The sequence below is a fragment of the Pogoniulus pusillus genome, chromosome 1, assembly GCF_015220805.1.
Source record: "Pogoniulus pusillus isolate bPogPus1 chromosome 1, bPogPus1.pri, whole genome shotgun sequence".
Lineage (NCBI taxonomy): Eukaryota > Metazoa > Chordata > Aves > Piciformes > Lybiidae > Pogoniulus > Pogoniulus pusillus.
Genome location: NC_087264.1, coordinates 10,492,715 through 10,505,931, shown reverse-complemented (window position 1 = coordinate 10,505,931; position 13,217 = coordinate 10,492,715). Strand labels below are relative to the sequence as shown.

At 41.9% G+C, this 13,217-nt stretch overlaps 1 protein-coding gene across 1 annotated transcript in view; it reads left to right on the top strand.

The window, feature by feature from the left end:
• Positions 1–2,500, top strand: part of ASPG (asparaginase) — a 53,925-nt gene extending 51,425 nt beyond the window's left edge. The window contains exons 14-16 of the mRNA XM_064163954.1: positions 3–102; positions 418–476; positions 2,080–2,500. Coding sequence (XP_064020024.1) covers positions 3–102; positions 418–471 — 154 coding nt within the window. The 3' untranslated portion in view covers positions 472–476; positions 2,080–2,500. The remainder of the gene's footprint in view (positions 1–2; positions 103–417; positions 477–2,079) is intronic.
• Positions 2,501–13,217: the final 10,717 nt, after the last annotated feature.

Below are 13,217 nucleotides of genomic sequence, written 5' to 3'. Positions count from 1 at the left end.
AGCCTCACAGCTAAAGGTGATGCAGATGGGCTGTATGCCTGGTACCTAGCTGGTGCAGACCTGGAGCAAACTGGTTATGATGGCAGGAAACCTCTACAAGTAGTAAGTGTCCATATAGCTGTACTCTGTGTGGCATGCTGGCTGTGAGTGATAACACACACTGCCAGGCACCATTAGTTTGGGAAGAGTAAATGCTGCTTTGGGGACTGCAAACTCTGTAATAGAGTGTTACAAAGACTGGTGCTCTTCCAAAGTACTACGTTGTTGGAGATAGGATTTTCTCATCTCTCTCAAAGGAATTAAAATTTAAATTGGATTTTAATTATTTTGTGGTAATATGTTCTTGCCTTCCACAAGTAAATATTTGCATGTCTTGGTGCACAGGATGGCAGGATTTATCCATGTTTCTACTTACAGGCAGAGGCTACAGGGCACAAGGAGGTTCTTGACTTCTTTAGACAAAAGCAGTGAAGAAGGTAAGATGCAGTTTTCAAGTGCCAGATCTCTGAAATGTATGGATCAGCACATACACATATGAAGGGGGGGGTTGTATTTAAGCCCCAGTTTGCATTGAAGCATGTGGGTTCAGCTGCTGTCCTTGCCTCAGTTTCTGACACAACTCTGAGGACTGTAGCTTCTCTCTACAGAGAAGGACTGGTGTTTATTCCTCCTCCTGCCTGAGCTTGGAGGTGCCTTTTTTATAGTGTGTCCCACAGTATGGTTCTAGACTTGGTTGGGAACCTAAAAGTTACTGAAAGAAAACCATTGAGGGCAGCAGTCTTTTTCTTCTGGCCCAACACAATAAATTGTTGCTCAATTTTGCCTGTGTTAGAGGCACAATATCTTTTACTGGGCACTTTGCTGGGCCTGGTTTTCAGGGCATCATGCCCGTAGCACAGGAGCACATCCTCCTCTGGTAGAGCTGCAAGGTGATAACAGCTGGTGCTTGGCTGCACAGTTTCCCACCTGGGAGGTGATACTGTGGTACTTAGGGCACTTCCAGCTTTGTTCTTACTGTAGCTTTTAATGGAGCACTGTATGCCAGTCCACCATCTAATGTGATGTAGTCAACCTCCATGGGAAACGTGGGGCAGATTTGTAGTAGGCAGAACTTAGTTGCACTGCACACATGAACCGCAGAAGGATCCCTTTCAACTGAAAGTCTGCTGAGGGACTGCCCACTCTCAGGGCATGGAATGAGTTTGTAAGTACCATGGCTTCTCTCTTACTCAGACTTCAGGTGTAGCTGTCTGGTTGCCTGACATGGACTGAATTCATGAATCACTCTTGTGCTGCTAATGCATGGGATGTGTTTCCCCAGAAATGTGTGTGAGGCAGGTGTGAGCCTTTTGTTCAGAGATCTGATAAGCCTCTATAGGAAACTTGTCTGGGCATTTGACCTTCTCCAGTGCTGTGCTGTAACTGGAGATATTTAAAATGCTTCCCTTTCATCTCTCAGAACTCCTTTCTGATGCAATAAATTGTTGATTTAGATATCTCTTCACCTTCATCTACTGGCAAGTCTGTCCACTTGAAATACTGGGAGGATATGATCTCCTTTAAATAAAAATGGAGACAATTTAGTTAAAGGTTTTGCTGCATCCATGGCTGCTTTGCCACTTTGTGTCCCATTTTACCAATGTTTTAATGTGTATGTAAGTGGGGAATGATAGCATTTTAGAACCACTGATAGCATAGAACAGAATCAGACAGTTTTTACTTTCCTGTAAATTTGAGGGGGCTTCTTTGTTTTGAGCTGAAATAGAAGGATTAAATGCAATCATTCTCAAGCATTTAAATTAAAGTTTTCCAATGTCCAAGATGAAAGTGCTAAAAATACCTTCAGAATGACTTTCAGTTAAATATGTCTACAGAAGTTGCTTCATTTGTAAACAGAATGTGGATTGGTTAAGTCCTCGATTCCTTCATGGATCATCTCTGAATTCCTTTGAATAAGCCACCAGTAGTGTAGGCAGTCTCCAGTGCCACATAAAAACTTGCCTGGGAGGCTACAAGGTTATCTCTGGGGAAGCCTTTGGATACTGCCTAGTTCTAAATATCCCTTTTCTTCTTCTCCAGAGGCTGTAGAAGATGGTCACTCCTCTTCAGCAATGCAGGCTTTGAACACATTAAGTGCTTATGGGAGGAAAAGAGAAGAAGAGGTAGCTGCACTTGGAGCATACAGGGAAGATCGAGCTTAGGAATATTCTTTATTTAGAATCACAATAAGTCCCTACTGATTCTCTAGAAATTATTTTCTGATCTATATTTTAGTAACTTTTATAAAAGGTATTTTTTTTTAAACAAATGAGACTAGAGTGTGTTGCCTTTATTGTACAAGTTTGGGTTTGTTTAAGAGGCCTTTCAAATCTCGTGTTAAATCAGTGAGGACAGTATTGCAGACACAACAAACAGAAATGCTGTGGTGAATTCATACTAAGAAAAAAAACAATGTATTGTGCACTTCTGGGTTTCAACTAATAAAATCTCTGAGGAACAACGTTGGTTTCACTTTGTCTGGTTTTTGCAACGGCTTGTATCACTCCAGTTGCAATTACAGCAATTGTGAGTGTCAGTGCAAACAATTGAATCGGTCATGGGCATCTGCCTGCAGTTGTGTACTAATCTTCACCAATGTGTCACTATAAAACCTCACTTAAAATGAGTAGGAGGCAGATGCCATAAAGCATGTTTGTGGGACTGTCTAAGTGAATTGATTGTTTTGTTTCTAATAGCGTCTTTCCCACATCCTGACCAGATTGCTACATGCTGGACGCATAATTCTTTGGACTGTAAATGTGATCTCAGTATTAACAGACTCCAAGTTTAATTCACACCAAAGGAAAAAGCAGTATCTACCTTTACAGCTGTGTCTGCCCTAGAATATGTAAGCATAAAAGAATACTTCAGGCAAATGCATACATTGAAGATGGTGACTTTTAATTTCACCTACAGCTTCTGCAATAATCTATGAGGATTTTCTATCTGCTTCATCTGAAGGGAATCTTTGAAGTGCAGATAGTTTTGGTGGGAGGTTTTTTTTGTTGTTTGGTTTGTGCTTTTTTTTTTTCCTTTTTTCCTCTTGGTACTCTTCAGCCTTCCCACAGCTATTCTTACCATGGAGAAAAGTTGCATGGACTACTTGCTGAGCCTGCTAGTATTAAAAGATTCCCAAGGTATGTTGCATATCTGCCTAAAACAAGGTAACTATGCATGTAGTCTGAGGAAATGCTGTATATGCTCTAGTTAAGAACAGCAAAACACCCATAAACATATATGATTTTTTTTAAGGTGAAGGCAGTACACCTTATCACTCCTCAAAAATGTACAGCTATGCTGTCTTATTATTAAATAATTCATATAGTAATAAACATACTTTAGATTGAGTAAAATTAATACTTAAGTAAATGAGATCTAACATAAAACAGTCTTCAAATTCACCACCCTTTTGTTGCCTTATCAATAAATAACTAAAGGCTCTGTATGCTTCAAAGTAATGTTTGTGGAAATCTTTATAATCAGGAGAAAAAACGTGCACAGCCTCTTCTTCCTGCAGTATGCAAACCTGCTGTCTTAACTCGTCTACTAATTAGTCTAAAAGTGAATGCATTGAGCTAAAAAATCTCTGATAAACTTCTCTGCAAGTGGCTTTCTTGAGAGTAGAAACTTGCTCTTTGATGCTTCTGAGATGCAATAATTTGTCCATAGCAGCATGCATTACTTATGTCTGTACCAGAATGACTGCAGTGTATACAGTGTTGCTTGTACTTTGCAATAAAGGTTGATTAGATCTACAGAAAACTAAATAATGCTCTTGTGTTTCTAAAACATCCATCTAAATTACAAAGCATACTCTTTTTTTTTTCCCTCTTGTGAACACAGGTGTTCTGGTGAATTGCTGAAATAAGTCTCAAAAGTAAAACTGAAGAAGGAAGAAAACAGCCATTTTCTTCCTGCATATGAACCAGGTAAAGATGCAAATGACAACACTTAAAAATGCAGCCCAGTTACAAAACTTTCCGTTAGAAGCTCATCAAGCTAAAATTAAATTATCTGGATCACATTTACAGTGAGAATAAAAGAGTATTAGCTTCTTTCTGACATATTTACAGCACTGTATACCCTGTTATTCTTGCAGAAGATACTATTCCTGCAACTTTATAACAAATTTGACACTTCGCCTTCTAAACAGACCAGCATCTCACACAGATTTTAATGACAAACACATGAATGCAAGTTTAACATCTAGAAAATAATGAATCTCTTCTTTTGACCAAATTTTTTGTCTTAATCCTTGTAGACTTTTAACAGTTATATGAAGAGAAATTGTGTATAGGGTGCTGGGATTAAAGAAGTGGTAAAAATCAACCAGTTAAGGCCAAAGACTTTGGCTCTTGATTCAGTGGTGGGGATAAACTTTAAATAACACTTCTGAGATTCTGTGTTTGTCTTGTCTATTACACCCTTTGCTATCTGCATTGGATTTAATTATCATAATTACACTCTCCATGATAACTCCCAGGCTAATGATGAATCTGTTTGTGTGTAGCAGCCATTAAGATTTACATAGTTACTGGTCAAAACCCAAAATCTTGTTCTTAGTAAGGAATGAAAACTCTACCTATTTGTTTCAGTTACTATAAGCAAATGACTGTCCTTCATAAGTTAAAGTATGCTAGACATTCCAGGGAAAGCTTCATTTTCTAAAACATCCTGGTTTTTCTTCTTCAGATCATCTCTGGAAAGATCAAATACACTCATAACAATCAGAAGACTGCTGGTGTGATGGTTTGGGTGTTCCCCGCCCCCCACACTTCAGAAATCACCTAGACTAGACTCAGCCAGCTCTGAAAATATGAATGAAGCTTATTATTTACAGCTTAGCACAATATACAAGCAGATATTTACAGTATATACAGTTATAGACAGAAATATACAAGGTAAAAGGTAATACAGAAACACAACAGCCCTCCCAGAAACCTGAGTCCCCAGGAGGGACTCTCAACCGCCCCTTCACCTTCACCCTACCCTTCTCAACCTTACCCCAGTCCCAAGGAAGAATGGAGGTTCGGCCAGGGGGTTAGGAAGCAAAGTGGATTAGCCCAAAATGGAGGGTGAGGTTAGAGAGTAAGATGCAGCTCAGCCAGCAGCCCAAGTGAGAGTGGTTATCTATGTTTTTATTACTTGTTCCTATACATCTCAGCAAGCCTGTGAGGGAAGTAGACATCACCATTGTTTTCTTTCCACAGCCTGTAATCTGGATCTTCTCACCAAAACATTCTAGCTAGCTTCAAACTAGCACAGTTGGATAAATGGCTTTGCAGATTAACAGCAGCACAGGGGCACTGCTAATGCAAACATGCTCATTCTATGCTGTGACATTCCATAACTTCTGTAACAGCTTTAACTCCAGTCACCCATAATGTCCAGGTACCCTTTCATATCTGCATCCAGTTCTAGTTATATCTAGCATGTACTGCAAGGACCATCTGTGTTCGATATGCAGTACACATTGGAATAGCACAGTAGAAGCAGGATAACGTATTTTTTCCTCTTCTTGTGCAGAAAACCTCATGGTATTTTGTAGTATCCGTTTTTAATGCTTGCTGGGACATAAAGATGACATTTGAGTTTCTGTTAGAAAAGAGCAATGGCTCCCATTCTTTACAGACCTCATCCTAATAATGGTGTTTGGGGTGTAGCTTTCCTTGCCCTAAAAAAATTCATCAACAAGTGAAATGCCATTCCAGGAAGATGCACGGGCTCCTGAGCCAGCGTGCTCCTGTGTGAGCGAGTGTCAGGCTGCAGGTCTGCAACCACCCTGCTGTGCAGTTTCAGCAGTGATTATAGAACAGCATAAGCCATAGTCAAGAACATGAGGATTGTAGTTGCTTCATGAGTGTTGGATTTGTTTCCAGTGTTGGATCTTTTAAGTTGCAGTGGTGTGCTGGGAATGAATGCTAGTGCTGGGCACTCTGCCATGTCTCCAAAGAGGAGACACTATGAATGCCTCCTGTAAAGTCAAACAGTTCTACAGTTTTCTGCACTTGAAAGCCAACACCCAGCTTCCACTCTGTTTTTTTTTTTTCCCCTAATGATCCAGTTAATGCTTCCAAGGGATAGGGACTACTTGGCCTGTGTCAGCACTTCCCTAACACTGCAGAAAGCAGTGATTTGCACAACTAACATGTCCAAGTTCCTGTCTTGAGTTGAGTTACCGCTTTCCTTTCCTGAATGCAACCACTTTCTTTTTTCTGATGTTTGAAAATATTAAGCTGCTGTTTGGAAATTCTCTTACAAAACTTTTCTGATGGGAGGGCATTCTTAATTACTCAAAAAATCAGCACATGCTTGCTGTCTTATTGCATGGCGTCTTTGTAAGCTGTTAACATCTGTCAAGGCTGGCTGACCCACTGACAGATTGACTGTGCTTGATCAGTACTTGCTGATATTTAAGCTGTTCAGCAAGGCCATAGGATCTCCTTAAATTGCTAACTAACTCCACTTCTGCACACCTTAACTTAGAATTGCTATACTGTAGCATGTGTCACCTGTCTTATACAAGGATTTTGGTGTTCAGCAATGAGCAATAATAAAATCTCTCTCACCAGGAGCTAACATCTTTTATCCTACTTGGATCAGAGTCTCTTTCTCCATTCAGAAAACTGAAAATAGATTTACTGGGATTCTCCCAAAAAGATTGTGATTGATTTGGAATATTCCTCACTTTTTAAGCTGGGTTCAAGTAGGAAAATTGCTAAGGAGGGACAGGTATACATTTCACACAGAAGCTAAAGCACACCAAGTTCCACCTAAATACAACATATGAATAGACCCAGAGCAAGATTAAATTCTGCCATAGGTGTAATCTCCCTCTCCAGATACCTATGCTGCTCTCTGCACATGACCTACCACAGCAGTGTAAGAATCAAATGCTTGTAATTTCTTGCACTGCAATTTGTTAGCTCACTGAAATATACCTGAAGTAATTGTCTGATGGGTGAAAACAAGGAATTATAAAGAACTGGTCCAAGGTGCACAGTATATGTCATCACAGGCATTGTTGCTGTGCTTGTCTCTTCCATGTAGACTCTTATCAGCAGTATAATCATCTTGTAGGCTAGTAAGACTGGTCTTTCCATGATTCTTTAACAATGTTTTATGACCCTGTGGTGCTTGATTGCATGGTCATAACACCACTTTCATTTTAGTGACTCTTAGAAAAGTTACTAATGTAGAAAGCTTATGAGATATGTAAAACACGCTCCTGAACCATACAAATGAATCTGTGAGACTCAAATGTTGCCATCTTAGATAGTCCATGAGTCAGAATGAAATCTGGTACTACCAGATTTATTATTTGTGCAAAGTGTCTACCTGAAAATTACATGAGAAGCTTCATTAGACATACATTTGTTTACCTGTGATCAGGTGAATGGGAAGAGGCAGAAGCCTGCATCTCAAAAGTGCAGCTGAGACAAGTGTGCTGAAACACAGAAACAAAATGAAATGTTTAATGTAGACCACACAAAATAGCACTACTCTCATGGTGAAATGATTTGGTTCTGATGTCCAAATATATGTTAGTGCCTGTCCAAAATTGCTGCTGATGGAACAGGAGGACATAACATGGGGAGCAGGGCTCCTCGCAGGCTCTGTTGGTGGGGAAGAGGCAGTGCCCCTTTCCCCCTCACCCAGCCCTGCCAAGACTCACCTGTTCAGGCATGCTCAGCTGGGGCTTATCTTACGCACTCCCACTGGCGTTTTGAGCTCCACACCAGCACCTCCCTTCCACCCCGGGATGCTACACATCAGAGAGAAACATCAGCCAAATCCATGGGAAGGTGCCAACCCAACAACATCCTGCAGCTTTGCTCCCCTGCCTCCTCCATACGCAGGCGCTGCCAGGCTTCAGCAGTGTGCGACCTGATGTGCGGCACGTTGCACAACGAGACAGGAAAAGGCCTAGAGATTGTTCTCTGTCTTGGAGCAGCAATAAATAGCACAGCAATAAGTAACCACTGTCTCAAGCCATAGTACTCCTTCACACCTTCTTGGCTTTAAAATGGGACCAGAAGAATGGTGGCCAGGGGAGATATTACCTGGCCAGAACTGCCTGCTTAGTAGCATATGCAGCATTTCTGAGTACAGATGAGCCCTGTTAATTACATGTTTATGTGCATAATAAACGTGTTTCTTCTGTAGTGCCACTGCTGTAAGGCTCTTGTGCTTGGTCTTCAACAGTCACAGACCCTGGTTTTAAGAGCTTACAAGTGAAATTAGATGAGACAGTGAAAGGTGATGGAAAAGGGGTAAGAAAATGACGTGGATGTTTCTGTCAGCAGTGATTTCTACACCTCCATTTCTAATTATTTAACATTAAAGGATTAATTATTAGCATAGAGGGGAATGACAGTCCTGGCAATTCACTAACACTGGTCACATATAGCAAAGAAAATGATTTAAGCATAAAGAAAAAAGAAATTTTAATGGCAATCTTTTGCTGAGACACAAGGAATAGTCACAATTAGAACAGAGAGTTGTAAATTAATTCTGTCATGTGAAAGAAGTTTCTTCACTGGGGAGATTCTCTAAAGGTGATGCCTGGGCATGAATAATTATACTTTCATCTTTCAGAGTGTGTGACCTCCTTGATGGCTGTATTTTGCTGTGCATCTTTGTGACCAAGGCACGGTAAAAGTGAGACCTCAACACATCAAATTCTTTCTATGGCACATCTGAATTTCTGTTTCCCACTGAAGGGTCAGTTTGGGATGTCATGATTCCCAACACCCCTGAAGCAAGACATCCATCAGAGACCTCTACTGAATTCCATAGAGCTCCAGGACTCTGGGACAAAGATGACTGCATATTATCCCTGCTGGCTGACAAGAGTGTGATGTGAAATAAGTCAATTTAGTTTATTTGGACCACTTTGACCAAGCTTCCCACCCACAACTGTGTCACCATTCACCACTGTCATTTGGAAAGTACCACATTCAAGAACATAAACCCAGGACATAGGAGATTTAGCTAAAAATTACTATGCTACTTCAGTGCAAAGTCACACTCTGACTATCCTCAGTGGCTTGAACCAACAGATATTGAGGCGATCTCAACGCATGTCAAACCATTAGTAACTACTTCCTTTCTGTTGGCTTTATGGGACAGGACACCTCATTCTGCTCACCCTGAAAAAACAGATGGATGGTGAACATGAAAAATAAACTTGCTATAAGGTTTGTGATGGCCATCACAATTAGGCATTGCAATCAATTACAAGGCTATCAAAGCATACTTAGTGCACAACATCTGATCTTCAATGTGGCTTGTTTGGCAGAAATGTTCACAAAAAAATAGTGATTTCAACTGTCAGCTTCCAGGGTCTCACCTGAACCTGACTAGTAAAATAGAAGATGGCTGAACTCCCCTACGTACTCCAGACCCTGGATGAGGGTGAGGAAGCCTGGAGGAGGGAATGCTCCCCGCTTGTCAGTGCAGACTGGGTTAGGGATCAGTTACACAAATTAAGCATTAACAAGTCCATGGGCCCTGATGAGATGCACACAAGGGTGCTGAGAGAACTGGCTGATATTATTGCTCTACCACTCTACATCATCTTTGCCAAATCGTGGCAGACAGGAGAGGTGCCTGAGGACTGGAGGAGAGCCAATGTCACTCCAGTCTTCAAAAAGGGCAAGAAAGAGGTTCCAGGAAACTATAGACCAGTCAGCCTCACCCCCATCCCTGGAAAAATGATGCAGTGGCTCCTGCTGGAGGGCATTTCAAGGCACTTGGAAGACAGGAAGGTTATCAGGAGTAGTCAGCATGAATTTACCAAGGGGAAGTCATGCTTGACTAACCTGATAGCATTTTATGATGCCATAACTGAATGGGTAGATTCAGGGAAACCAGTGGATGTAGTCTACCTTGACCTCAGCAAGGCCTTTGACATTGTCTCCCATGACATTTTAGTGAGCAAGCTGAGGAAGTGTGGGATGGAAGAGCAGACAGTGAGGTGGGTTAGGAACTGGTTGCAAGATAGAGTTCAGAGGGTGGTGATCAGTGGTGCCAGGTCCAGCTGGAGAGCTGTGACTAGTGGTGTCCCCCAGGGATCAGTGCTGGGGCCAGTCCTGTTCAACATCTTCATCAGTGACATTGATGAGGGCACAGAGTGTCTGCTCAGCAAGTTTGCTGCTGACACCAATCTGGGAGGCTTGGCTGATGCAGCTGAAGGCTGTGCAGCCATCCAGAGAGACCTGGACAGACTGGAGAGCTGGGCAAAGAGGAACCAGATGAAGTTCAACAAGGACAAGTGCAGAGTCCTGCATCTGGGGAGGAACAACAAACTCCACCAGTACAGGATGGGAGGTGACCTGCTGGAAAGCAGTCCTGTAGAGAGGGACCTGGGGGTGCTGGTGGATAACAAGTTACCCATGGCACAGCAATGTACCCTTGTGGCCAAGAAGGCCAATGGGATCCTGGGGTGTATTAGGAAGAGTGTGTCCAGCAGATCAAGGGAGGTTCTCTACTCTGCCCTGGTAAGACCTCATCTTGAATACTGTGTTAATTTTTGGGCTCCCCAGTTTAAGAGGGACAGGGATCCGCTGGAGAGAGTCCAGTGGAGGGTTACAAGAATGATTAGGGGACTGGAGGGCACAGCTTATGAGGAGAGGCTGAGGGACCTGGGGCTTTTTAGTCTGGAGAAAAGAAGACTTAGAAGGAATTTGATAAATAAGTATCTGAAGGCTGGGGGTCAGAAGGTGGGAGACAGGCTCTTCTCACTTGCTCCCTGTGACAGGACAAGGAGCAACAGGTGTAAGCTGCAGCACAAGAGGTTCTGCCTCAACACAAGGGGGAACTTCTTTACAGTAACAGTCACAGAGCACTGGTACAGGCTCCCCAGAGAGGTTGTGGAGTCTCCTTCTCTGGAGACTTTCAAGGCCTGTCTGGATGTGTTTCTCTGTGATCTGTGTTAGATAGGATTGTCCTGCTCTGGCAGGGCGGTTGGACTCAATGATCTCCTTGGGTCTGCTAAAAACATTGTCCCTATCTTTCTTAGAATTTTCCTTTAAGTACTCAAAGTCTACAGTAAGGTTTCACTGGAGCCTCCTTTTCTCCTGGCTGATCAACCCCAGCTCTCTCAGTCTTCCTTCATAGGAGGTCCTTTGATCACCTTTGTGGCCTCCTCTGCACCTGCTCCATGGCAACCATGTCTTTCTTAAGCAGGGGCCAACAGAGCTGGACACTGCACTGCAGATGAGGCCTCACCAGAGTGGGACAGAGAAGCAGAATCATCTTCCTTGTCCTGCTGGACACACTTTTGCAGCAGCCCAGGACACTGGTAGCCTCCTGGGCTACAAGTGCGCATTGTTGGCTCATGTCCAGATTTTCATCCCTCAGCACCCCCAAGTCCCCCAAGTCCTTCTCCACAGGATTGCTCTCAATCACATTAGCCCCCAGCCTGTACTAAGGACTGACTCAACTGAGGTGCAGGACCTGCTGGCTGTTATGCTAACTGTACACAGACAAAGCTTGGCTTGAGAAAATTCTTACTAAAATTAGGGGTACATTAATTTGTACAATGTAATTTACAGTGTTAACCTCTGGAATGAACAAGATGTTATTTCAGGACAAGGAAAACAGCACAGAGTAGTATTACACACCAAATTGGCATGTAAACTTTGTAGTGGTCACAGACAATCTGTTTAGATGGGGCACATGAAATACAAACTCATCTCCTGCTAAATCAATAACTTTTGATTTAATCAAAATTCAGTGCATACAGTGGTGGTATTGGCCAATAAAATATGAATTCGTAGCTTTGTGGGAAAGCATTATTTATATTTTAGTTTCTAATGCCTTTATTAATTTAACTACATCATGGCAAATCCCTGATCTTTCTAAAAGTCCTTGCCTGGGAAAACATCCCACCCCATCCCAATTCTCTATAAATCACATGATGTTATTTAGGTAATAGTCTCAAAAGGGTTCCTATTTATGAGGAAGCATTAGGCCATCTCTCTAGTTGTTGATTACTCCAAAACAAGTTACTATCAAGCTATTATTATTCTTGCATGTGACACATCAGTGGGCTGCTATATTGACAAATGAGTTTGAACGAACTAAAGTAAACAAGAAGTTGCCCCATCGGCATTTGCTATGAACATATGGAATGCTGATTGCCCAGGGTGGGAGAAAATCCACTTGTAGAGGCTTTTTTCGGTTTACCAGGCTCAAGAATATGACAGGAACTTTAAAGGACATGTCATAATCTGGGTCTTTGCTTTATTTTCCAACCTAATTTTAGGTGAGCAATAATGAGCAAAAAAGACCAAATCAGTAGAGAAACAATGAGGGAAGAAAAAAATGATAAGCAAAAAAACCCCATAAGCTCCATGTCTAGGCTTATTTTGTTTGCTGGATTCATTTTAAGTTAAGAATTGTCAGATAAAATGTGTTGTAGTATAAATAAAAGTACTTTGGGTTGCCCTTCCATGACATTAGCTGTGGAATAAGGCATTGCCAGTAAAGCATTGGGACCCTTTGCCAAGTGAGTGTGGGGCTATTGTTGGCTAATAATGATAGCACCTCCCAGTTATTTTTCATATATTTTTTTCAAAGCAGAACTTCCTTGAAATGTAATCTTCCTCTTGCTACCACAGCATTCATGATCTTCCATATTCTGCCATGCAAACAGCACATCCTTTTATGTCCTCCCACAAGCTTACCCTTCATCTTCACTTCCTCCCTGGACACCTCTTTGTCTCCTAAAATCACCCCTGGCATTATGTCTTCTTTTGTGCTGCCCTCTTTGTTTGACACTACCAGGTGATGAGAGAATTTTCTTCCCCATTCCATGAAAACTCTGTCTGCTGTACAAGGTGCTCAAGCCACCATGTTTCCACCTTACAGTGTGCTGCTCCTTCATGTTACAGGAGTGTCAGTGCAATTGAAGAGCTCTCAACACAGAGAGCAACAAGTCCACGCATAGCACTGTCCTTTTCACTGGGTTTGTGCTCCTGGACTGCAAACACACGGGATACACATGCTGCTTGCTTAACAGGGCCATTTACTGTACTGTGATCCCTTAAAAACGAAGCACAGAACTATAGTCACAGACATGCATCTGAAAAGAGCAGGATATAAACAATATCTAGTTTAACCACCATTAGAAATTAAGGATTAATTACTTTTCCTTCTACTAGTATTTTTTC